The sequence below is a fragment of the Hakea prostrata genome, chromosome 1, assembly GCF_041222555.1.
Source record: "Hakea prostrata isolate BN-2017 chromosome 1, UWA_Hpros_2, whole genome shotgun sequence".
Taxonomy (NCBI): domain Eukaryota; kingdom Viridiplantae; phylum Streptophyta; class Magnoliopsida; order Proteales; family Proteaceae; genus Hakea; species Hakea prostrata.
In genome coordinates this window covers 3,099,862-3,111,715 of record NC_142600.1, presented here as the reverse complement: position 1 = coordinate 3,111,715, position 11,854 = coordinate 3,099,862, and the positions used below count along the sequence as shown (strand labels likewise).

Here is an 11,854-nt window from a genome sequence, read left to right as displayed (position 1 = left end):
AACCAAAAAATAGTCCCACGCAAGGGTCTCTGTTTTGAAGATCCAAGTGAAGATTGTTCATAGAAAGAAATTACTCATTAGAATGTGGGTCATCAAAAGGTGGTCCTGCTTAGTTGTTTAAATGATAAATTGAAAAGAAGGAAAAAAAGGAAAAAGCTAAAGACAAAGGAATCCCCCTGAAGCATCTAGTTTTGGATTAATATAACGATTTATCAGATTTAAAAGAACATCAGTATATGTATGTTTGATGATTAATGAAATCAAATCTCTGAATCTCCTTTGATGCTTTGAAAATGATGATGAGTACCATGAATTTGAAGAGTTAAGAAAAACAAAAAGCTGAAAAAGATGGCCATCCAAGGCCCAAAGGAAGCTGAAGGGGAGGTTAAAAATAGTTATTGGCTAACTATTGAAGTGGAAACATGGGAATGGAATCTTCTAAAGCCACATCTAGATTTGAAGTCAAAAGGGAACCAAAGGCAATAAAGTTCAGTACCTAATGATGAAAGGAAAGAAAGAAGCTGCTTCAGAAATGAAACTTTGGTGTGGAATTGGTGGAAATTGTTGGGTGCTGCATATTAAATGTGCAGTACCGCACAACATACAGTCAAGATCGAAATAACTTTGGTGTGGGACAACTGATGGAAATTGTTCGGTGCTGCGTATTAGATATGTAGTACCGCACAGCGTATGGTTGAGGTTGAAATATTGACCCTAGCTTTGATCTCGACTGTACGCTGTGTGGTGCACCCAAACAAGATTGGGGACTCATAGACTATGATTTGGTAAAGCCTGTTATGTGTTACTATAACTCTATTGTTTGAGAGTGGAGAGTTGGTTGGTATGTATTTTATGTTGCTGGGGACACAGAGTCAGAGGTATGCATCACATTTAAAGTCATACCTTTTAATGAATTGGGAAACCTCTTCTGTAAATTCTCATGTATTCCTAGGTTTTCAGGTAACAGTTTGATTGATTTCCTAGCTTGGAGAGCTCTATCATGTGCCGACAGGAAGGTTACAAAAATGTTTTTCTGACTCTGGGCATTTTTCCAGCCATTCTGAATGAGTTGCTATTAACCAGGAAAAAAATTCTATCAATATCAAAATTTGGATGGAGAACAAGGATTTTCAACTCAGAATAGGATCAGAGTAGGCTCTAAATTCCCAGAAATTGGTCCTTTTAGGTCCGGAAGGAATTTGTAAGTAGTGATCCCATATCCGATTTCCAAATTCTTAGACCATAGCCAAAGCCAATCTGTCTGTTCATATGGGGTCACAGACAAAAACCTACCCCAGGCCATACGTTTTTTTCAATTGTCATAGAGAGGAAAAAGTTAAAATTTTATGTGGTGGTTGATTAAGTTACTGGACGGCGAGTTGATAGCAAAAGCTCCAGCATTAATTAGGCACGAATGACCCCTTGCAAAATAGAATAACAACTCATATGCTTATCTTGCACATAGCTAAAGCTTTGCCCAAATTAGCCAGCAATGTGGACCAAAAGATAGGCTGGCAGAAATCCACACCATTAGATTGAAAATAACAGACGAGGTTTTAGGGCGTCAAGAACATCACATTCCTTGTTACCTAGTTCTTTTCTAATCATTCAGTGCTGATATATGTGGTTTTAGCAAGAATAGTTGTAGGCGTCTCCAGATCTTCATATAGAGCTTCTTTGCAAGAAATTTTAAGCACATTTTGGTCTTCATCACCACCAACAACAAACCCATTGACAATGACGTTATTTCCCTCTCGTAAGTAGGGATTTTCAATTTATTTGGTTGAGCTTCACAGCTCTACCGCAGGTTAACATAAGCTTTGACAAGGACAGAAAGCAAACCAAATACATCTAGTCTAATGACTGTTGCTTAACTAGAAATTTTCGAATCTGTCATATTTCCACGATGACCAACTTTTTTTTTTTGATAATAAAACATCTAAAGATATATTAAGATGGCATTTACAATTTACAAAGTCCGTTCATGAAGCAGTCATATCTTGTGGCTGCCATAGCATCTATCCAACTAAAAGTTTTTCTAAGTGAAAGGAATTTAACAATACTAACATTATTTGGGTAATTTTCATCTGGATCCCCTGAGGTTTGATTAATGTCATTTTTAGTCCAAATAAATAGACAATTTGCATCTGCCTCCCCTGAGATATCCAGTAAGGTTAATTAAGGACAAATTGTGATTTTTATGACCAAAGTACCCTCAAATCTATTCTACTGTAAGATGTGCATCATGTCTTCATAGTTAAATCTAATGGTGAAAATCAAAAGAGAGTATTTGCATCTTGTAAATTTATTAATTATTAAAATTTTTAATATAAAATCAAATAGAATGGATTCACTTGTAAGAATTATTTTTTATTTTTACATTTTAAAAATTTAAAGTTTCTTAATTTACAAAATCAACCCCTTATTACCCGAGCTCGAAACGGCCCCCGAAACTTGCAATTCGCCCCCCCCCCCCCGCCCTCTTTCGAAACCTTCTCCGCCTAGTCGACACCATGGAGCACACTCCCTCGACCAACTTGATGTCCGGATGAGGCCCACATCCCATTTGGTTCGTTGGGAGGAAGTCCCGTTGTTCGGGGGTCATTCCTTCGCTTTAATTTCTTTCTCTGTCCGTCGGGCCGTGTTTGTTCCTCCGTCGCCCAGCCAACCTGCTTTTCCCGCCTCTCCAAATCCTAACACCCATTTCTTCCCTTCAATCTTTTCGTTTCCAAATCCAAATTCTTTTACACTCATTTTGTCTCGAAAAAGTGGAAATCTTCAAGGAAAGCCCAAACAGGGGAGGGAGACAAAAGGACCCCCTTCTTTCTGTGTTCTGTTATTGTAGTGCATCAATTTTATTTATTTTTTTTCAATTGGGTTTGTTTTAATTTCGTTTAGGTTTTTTTGTTCGGAGATATAAGCTAGCCAGTAGCCACAATGGAAATAATAAAACCAAAAGTGAGAGATCAAAACTACTTGTTGTGCTAGAATTGTGCGTTAGCTATGATTGGTTGGGCTAGAATGTGGGTTGACTTCCTTATTTTTGCAGGCTTGTTATGTTGGGCGTGGGTTGAAGATAAGGGGTTGATTTTGTAAATCAACAAACTTTAAATCCTTAAAATGTAAAACTAAAAAATAAGTTTTACAAATGAACCACTCTTTTGATTTTCACCGTTGGATTTTATTATAAAGACATGATGCAAATCTTACGGTAGAATAGATATGAGGGTATTCTGGTCATAAAAATCACAATTTATCTTTAAATGATCTTATTGGATACCTCAGGGGAGGGGCAGGGGAGGGGAGGTAGATGCAAAGTATTCATTTATTTGGACTAAAAATGACATAGATCAAACCTCAGGGATCCAGATGAAAATTACCCTTAGTTTTATTACAAATCAATTAATCTAGCAACATGAGTTTCAGATTAATAGGCCAATTAATAATGTCCAATATTCGCATAAAAAAGTGGACACAAATTTTTTATCATTGCAAAGAAAACCCAGGAGTTTTAAATAGGCCAATAGGTCCTTCTCTGCTTTTTCTTTTTTTTTTTTTTTTTTGGGGGGGGGGGGGATGCAGCACAAATCTAGTGCAGTGTTTACTCTTGAAGGTTTTATTCTTGTGTTCCTTAGCATCGGTTGAGGCAATCGTTTTTCATGTTAAAGACGACCATATATACTTCTCTACTTTGACCTATCTGCATACTTAAAAAAAAACACCTGAAACATCTGACATTATACATTTAACCATCCCAAGAATCACAGAAACGATTTTACAGAAGTCAATCAAAATTTTGTCACAATATGAGAAGATAATTGTCGAACGACTCCCATAATTAACAACAGAACACCTTGATAACGGGTGATGACTTCATTCAAGTTCCAAAGTATACAGACTGTACATTCAGTCGGTGCTGGCGACCATCAAATTCTTGATTCATATTCTACAATTGGCGGCTGGACAGAACAATTCACAGATTTAAAAAATACTTACCAGGGAAAGAGAGCTACAAAATAAGCATACTTTCATACCACTACTTGGGACCTTTTATAAAATATTTATCAGGGACCAAAGAGAAACGCCCCTCAGTGAAGAGGTTGCCTATACGACTCCTACTGATTGTATATATATCAAAATACAGTTCAGCGAATGAAACAAAATCCATAAGAAAACTCCTTTGTGCCCAAAAAGAAAGAGAGTATCTAATAGCTGTATTGGTCAGCGCAGCCCACCAAGTAAAAGAAGTTATCTCAACCCCCTTGAAAAGGACAACGAAGCATTCCTAGAAAATCATGCCTTACATTGGGTCTGATACCGTAGAACATCTGTAAGGGTTATTATAAAATGATCATTTTAACCCCTGTTGATGAGTGGCACTAATGAAATTGAAATACCAAATGAAACTATATTAATACCCTTTCTTCAACACAGTCTTCCCCAAATAATCACCAGAATGTGCACGACTTTCTATTCTGCTAACAGTGTTAAAAACAAAAGACACCCTAAAAAAAAAATTTTACAAAAAAAGGGAAAAAAGAAAAAAGACAGAGGAACGAGACTAAACATATTAACGGGAAATTTCATCTCTTGCTCGGAAAGCCTGAAGCATGAGACATACAAAATATTGGATTTTGAAACTCTAAATAAGAAAGAAAAAAAAATTCATTCAAATCACATGTCAAGAAAGGGATGGAACTGCAGATTCAGGAACTGAAGATGAAGAAAGGAAAATGGAGAGTAGGGGGAAAACAGAAAGCAGGAGGAAAATTGAAAGCAGAAGGAGAAACCAGAACCAGCAATGGTGAGAAGGATCATGATCTACTGCACACACCTTGTGCCTGTGTGACATCAATCAAAGGCTCCTAAGTTCGAAGTTCTAAACCAGATCGGCTTTCTAGCTTTGGGTTCTGCATAATTCACCAGATGGACAAACAATAGATAAAAGAATTATTCGAAAAAAAAGAAAGAAATTGATATTCAATCCAAATGTAGAAAATATAAGTTTGTAAACTGAGCAAAGCAAAACAATCAGAGCACAAAAGAGTAATGGAACTGGCAACTCAATAACTGTAAACAAGACAGATGAATAGATAGGAAAAATTCACTAGTAGACCTAGTAGTTTGTAAATGAACAAACTAAAAAGGAACGGAGCCAAATCTGAAAGTGAATTCAGATTCTATAATAGAACCACTACCAGAGTTGTGAGACATTAGCCAGTATCCCACAGTTATGACAAAAAAAATGAGATTCATTTTACTGCCATTTCAATCTCCTATATTCCCTTAGCTGTTGCATCAGCAACCGCCCCAGTTGAAGCTATCATCCAGGCAGGCCAAGTGAGGAAGAAATAAGGTTGTGTTTCCCCTTTTCCTTCTCTGATTTCCTCTTGCAGCCCCCCCCCCTTTCCGAAAACCCTTCTCTCTCTGATTTTTCTTCTTATTCTTCATTGATGTTCTTCAAATATTGATTAAATTTTTAGCAAGGATAGTTTGGTTGTTAAATTTGAGAGTTCTGATTGAATTTCTATTAAACCGGGAATTTTGGAATAGTCCGATGAGAAGGAATCAGAGGCAACTGTTCTGGAAGTAAACAAAGAAACAAAGTTGTCAAGAATGGAGAAATGGAATTTAAGGCCTCTTTTGATGCTAATTTGGAAATGCTAGAGCCTGGCATGGGGTGGGGAAGGCAGAGCTCCCGTGGTGGAGGATTTTCACGTTTTAGAAATCGTTGACTGAAGGAAGAAAGAAGAAGATGATGGTGAAGGGTGTGTAAAATATCATTTTACAATAATTCTATTGTTTCAGTAAATTAGTAAGGGCATAAAAGTCATTTTACAATGATCCTTAAGTGAAACATTAATGGTGCAAGTTTTTGGAGGACCCATATGTAAGGTCTGATTCTTTGAGGGAATTTCATGAATTTGGCTTATTTTTTGAAGACATGCATGTAAAAATAATAAATAAATAAAAAGACCTTGGAATTTAAAGGGGAAAATTACTGAAATAAGCCAATTGAGGCTGCAAGCAAATATTAATAACAAGAAACTCACCACAGTAAACAAGCTGGTTAAAATCCAGTGTTATTCGGCCCTGCTTAGCAGCATCAAATGAATTAAAAAGGTTCCTGTAATATGAAAGCAAGCAAATTACCCAACCATCTGACTGCAAAAAATTCTAGGATTGACGAAAATTTTATATTTCCCTGCACTAAATGGAAAAAAGTTCCAAAAAATATGCCAAACTGCAGATACCTAACTGAATTATCCTCCATCTTGCAATGTAACAAAATTGACCTGGGGATGGGGAATAAACGTGCAGTGACTGATTTTAATTGCTTGAATCTTCACATTGGCTTCTAAATAGTTGTCCCCCCCCCCACCCCCAAAAAAAAAAAAAAAAAAAAAAAAGATTTACAATATAAAAAAAATAAAATAAAAACCATACATACCGAGCAGACTGTAAAAATATACAGAGAGAGATGAAATCATCAAGCTGAAATCTCCCATCCTTCTTTTGATCAAAGCTCTGCAATAAGGGGATTGATAACTTCATGTCCAGTCAAAGTAAATATTTCAATTAGTTCTCGTATTTGCAGGAAATTCCTTAACAATTATTATTATTTTTTTAAAAGAAAAGAAAGAAGAAGAAAGAAATGGAAGACGGGAAGAAGATAGAGTAGTTTTTCCCAAACTTGAGTCTCTCATCCAAACTAACAAAGCAAATGACAAAGCTATGTCCCCCCCCCCCCCCCCATCACAAAGGCTGCAGTTCCTTAATGGACCTAATATAGAGTCCAATAAGGCCTTTTAGTGCTGGATCTGCATCATTTCCTAGGAACTGGGTCCGAATGAATGGGCTTCATCAGAACTACACTCTAGGGTCTCTAATTTCTAGGAAATGAAACAGATCCAGCACCAAAGAGACATTCTGTAGGAAACAACCTAGGGTTGGCATACAAACAAACACACACACAGGCCTTCATTTAATAAGTTTCTATCATAATCAGTTGACTTGATGGACCTCAAATATGTGTAATTAAATTGGGTCATAAAATTGCCTAGTTTATTTCAAGTTGTTCTGGTTTAAATCAAGTGAACCTGTTTTAAGTGGTTCAATTTGAATTAGAAAGTGACAAACACATGACTAATTAGTAGAATGTAGGACTCTATTTGGACTCTGTTACCTGATATGTAGGACTCTATTTTGCCTTCTTACCTTTTTAGTATAGAAGCCAATTTTTTAACCTTTCATATAAGGCAGTACTTGGGTACTTTATTGAACGGCAATTTGGTTATTGAAATTGCTGATTGCAAGCTTGGCAGCTGCCTTCCTCCTCTGTGAAGAGATTCTCTGGAGTTAGAAGTAAGACAATTGAGCTGCTGGCATTGAAGTCCAGGTAGCTGATTGTGCTTGGTCTTTAAGACAAGTGCTGGTTTCCTCGGTGGTTAAAATCCAAGAGGACTGTGGGTGTCATGGTATTTAAAATCCTAACTCCTTGCTAAGGAGATCAAACATCCATCCGCTATTTTCCTCTTCGTTATTCGGAGACACCCATTCATAGGGATCCAACCACAGCCCATATATACCATCTGAATCCTCCCAAAGTCAACCCACCACACCACCATATCATAACCTACCTTTGATCAGCCCCATCTACACTACCATAAGCCGCCATAAGTTTCATGCTCAAACAAGGTGCTGTTTAAAACCTGAAGCTACTTTCTAAAATAACATATGCAAGGTGTTTTTTGCCAAGAACCTGCCAAGCCCAATCCAACCATTGGACCTTCATCCTATTTGGAGCATGTCATGGCATACCCTCCTAAATTTATCATTTGATCTGGCTGCAATTTAAACAGCAGATTTCCTTGAAAAAAACCCATTTCACCCCCACAGTCCTGTTCCTACTAGAAACCCTCTAATTTCAAACTTGAATTGATTCTGACTGAGATCATGGAAGGACTGGCACCTAATTGATCCTATTCAACCTAGGGCTACATTAGGAACTGGATTTTTTTTTTATATGGCTGGAATTTTCACTTTAGTAGCTTCAATCCATACAAAGCCCATATTTCTTACATCAGCAGCTGAAGTTTAACTACTCAGATATGATTTAAACACATGCACCATACATATTTATAACATCTGCATACATCATTTCTTAGTTTCCCGTCTAACTTAATTTTCCGACAACCTAAGAACACTCAAACCACAATGCCAATACTATGAATCTTACCTCACAAGCCGTGTAAAAAGCTGGAGAGTCGAGGGAGAATCCAACTTTAATCAATGCCTGCCACCATCATTGAACAATAGAAAATTAGTAAGTTAAAGGATTACAAGTTATAGTAGGTATTTCTTAAAGGTAAGACTAAGGAAAAAGGGCAAATTTGAAGCTTAGTTGATGCAGTTCGGCTGCCTAAAATCAGACTCGGATGTAGTGGTTCCTCCTTACACAAGCACCATTGATTGCAATACAGATGTCCGAGACATCCCCTAGACAAGCACCATAGGATATTTTGAAGCTTTAGTTTCTTGTTGTGCATCTGGTTGAGATATTATTGGTATCATATTTGACTAGATACGTGGATAGTGGATAGTAATCATGATGAAACCCAAAATCAAGGGCTAGGGGCATTTAGGTAATTTACCTGGATTCTTAGGTTGCCCAGGATTTCCAGCAAAAAGGAAAGGATGTTTAGGGTTTCAGGGGACTTTTGAAGATCCAAAATCTGCCGTACAAGGCAGTTCAGATCTGAGTTTCAGAACTTAAGGTTTATGGAAGTTAGAAATTCTGCAGAAATTCTTAACGAAGAAGATGAAGTGCAGGTTTTTTTTTCTAGGTTAAGGGAGCTGAACTATTTTGGAGAAAATAACCTAAAGGGAATATCCTAGAGCTAGGTGCAATTCTAGGGGGAATGAAAGTGGCCTAAATGGGGCTGGGAATCAAGGCTTAATCAGGGAGAGGAGTTTGCTGTATCACAGAGAAGAAGAAAGGGGAGGGAAGGGCTACAGTGGTCAGGAATGGGGTAGGGTGTGGGCCAAAACTGTAGGGGAAGGAGCAGGGGGTATTTGCAATCGAATTGGGGTAGTTTTATAGGTCTAGGGAAGAGGGGAGAGGCAGGTGCTATACTTACTTGAAGGGAAAACTGTAATTGAAGGGCTGCTGAAGTTAAAGGGGAAGGTGAAGAACTCAATTGCAGAAACAATAGCAAACTATCCCAGCCGCAGGTCACCCCAAGGGATCTAACGACTTCTCTCAAGTCTATTTTCTCAAATCAATTTTCATTCATCAAAAACTGAATTGCTTACCAGATTTGATTTGTATTTATAGAGAGGACTAGACTCCTACTTGACTCTTCTAAGAAACCAATTACTTTCTAAATAAGGACTCAAATAACTAATTACTTCCAAACAAAAACAAACTCTAAAAGATAAGTTCCCTGTTGGATAAGGAATCTTATCACAACTAACTTCCACTCAAATTGAAACTCTCAAATACCTTCTAAAATGGGACTCCAAATAACAAAATAAAAACAGAAATTAACTCCACAAAAGTAATTGGACTCATCCAGGGGGTGGCCAATGACCAAATTGCCCCTATGCTGGTTCGGCTCCCTGGACTTGCTTTCATTCTCGAGTGGCTTGGGACCCTTTTTGGCTCTTCTTGGGCTAGTTACATCAAATAGTGTATGTTTATTATATTTTTATATCAGATGATTTAGATTTGATAATAGGAGATCATGGAAGCTCTACTTTTTAGTCGTGAATCTAGTTGAGATATTACTATATCAGATTTAACACATGAACAATAGCAATAGCTTGGAAGTTTTACTTTTTTTCTTTGATTTTTACATAAAAGATAATAACAGTTTGGATTTGGTAGTTCCATTGTCCATCTCGTTTCCAATTTAGTTGAGACATTACTTAAATTAAATTTATTACCCTAACATCAGGGCCAGGGATAGGGGCAGGGGCAGGGGCAGGGCCAGGGCCAAATGGGGGGCAGAGACAAGGTCAACCTATGCCGACCTGGCCCAATCAAGGACATCAGGGCAGGAATGCGCTTGGCTTGGCTTGTCAAGGATCAGAGCTAGGGACAAGATTTTAGGCCCTGAGTCAAGGTTAGAGCAAGATGGGCTTGGTTGAGAGCAATCAAGGCTGGAATTGAGTTTTGAACAACCCTGCTTGGCCATGGTCCTGTTGCAGCAGCCCTCAGTCTTAAACTTGTTTCTAAAGAGGCTTTTTCCAGGGTTTGAACCCATGACCAAGCATTCAGATACAAGTGCTTGACCAACGTGCTAGAAGTATAAGATGAGAATTTGATTCTGAGTAGATAAAGAGAAGACACATTAGCTGAGATTAGTATGGGCTTTAATTCCATCGAGAATTAGAGGTTTGGTTATTACAAGGTTGACAGTGATGAACCAACCATCACCTAGAAAGTGGCAACATCATTCAGCATAGAAGATGCAAACTCTTTGGATTAAATCAGACCCTTGAAGGGCTTTCCGGTAAGACCAACCCAACCAGCTACAATTTTGAGTGGATCTACTCACAGACAGAACAAATAAAACCATCCATTAAAAGGAAAAGAGAAGCATACCATCCAACAGATTTCTTATGTGACCAGGATGCAATATTCATTATATAATGTAAGTTTCAACTTAGGGGGGGGGGGGGGGGGGGGGGGGGGGGGGGGGGGGGGGGGGGGGGGGGGGGGGGGGGGGGGGGGGGGGGGGGGGGGGGGGGGGGGGCCAAAAGTTTATGAGATACTACCTGTGCAACCTAAGAACTTATCTGTGAATCCCCATTTTCTCACAGGGAAAGAACTTGAGGACAACAATCAAATTTGCATTTGCTAATGCATTTGATTAGACAGGAAACAACAAACATTTCCAAGGAGGAGACAGGTTCCATTAAAATGTGTAAGATGGTCAGTATAATTATATTTCCTGGGATTCTGCACAAAGAAGATGTTATTCAAGTTTGTTGCAGCATTCAGAAATCCAGGAAAGGGGGGTTTTACACAGAAAGCAGGTTTGCAATTGGTGGACCAAACTAGGCTAACCTCAGGTAAATGTACATAATAGAGAACTTCAGAATGGGCAAAGCCCCAAAGTCATTTTGACAATGTTTGTCCTCAATTACAAAGATAAACTTCAGAATCTCCAAGATGTGGAGCCAGAAACTAGTATGAACCAATGGTGAAGTAGCTTCACCTGCAATGAGTTTCCTTGCTGACTATAACAAGAATCATAAGATGAGACAATGTGTCGGGAAAATGTATGGAGCATGATCCAATATATTGTTTTTATTAAAAGAAAACCAGCTCAAAGATTGCCATAACCAAATTATTTTACTCAGCCTAATAAGGGAAAATAAAATGCATCAGAACTTACGTCATAAACATCATCAGTAAGAAGAAACCCACGACCCCTGAAAAGAAGAACAGAAATAACAACATAAAGATAGAGACGTGAACATGAATAAGATTGGTTTCTAATCTCCCTAGGTTCTTCAAGGACCAAAATCAATGTTTGGGGTACATTAAACATTTGAAATCAAAGTTCAAGCACGGCTTCAGTAATATTTACAGCAATAAAAACATCAGCAGACCTTCTGGTATTAAATATATAAAAAACAATAAATTTACTAATCATATATCAGCACTAATGTATCTCTACCAGTGATTAATACTATATTGGAAAGGATGCAACCAGATCCGATAACCAGGATCTGCTATCAACAGATAACATCAGGTAGGTCATATTAGGGTTAAGTTTAGTAGGACAAAGGATTACTACATATAGAATCTAGACAGACCAAACCAGCTTCACTTAGACCAACA

At 37.9% G+C, this 11,854-nt stretch overlaps 1 protein-coding gene across 3 annotated transcripts in view; it reads right to left on the bottom strand.

The window, feature by feature from the left end:
- Positions 1-3,679: 3,679 nt before the first annotated feature.
- LOC149026673 (uncharacterized) overlaps positions 3,680-11,854 on the bottom strand; it is a 33,624-nt gene continuing 25,449 nt past the window's right edge. The window contains exons 6-10 of one of the 3 annotated variants that reach the window (XM_089155254.1): positions 11,406-11,442; positions 8,240-8,296; positions 6,452-6,549; positions 6,054-6,127; positions 3,680-3,959 (exon numbers count right to left, since the gene is read on the bottom strand). In XM_089155254.1, the coding sequence (XP_089011380.1) occupies positions 3,940-3,959; positions 6,054-6,127; positions 6,452-6,549; positions 8,240-8,296; positions 11,406-11,442 (286 nt within the window). In that variant the 3' untranslated portion in view covers positions 3,680-3,939. The remainder of the gene's footprint in view (positions 3,960-6,053; positions 6,128-6,451; positions 6,550-8,239; positions 8,297-11,405; positions 11,443-11,854) is intronic. The other 2 variants (XM_089155261.1, XM_089155267.1) reach the window with 2 other exon arrangements.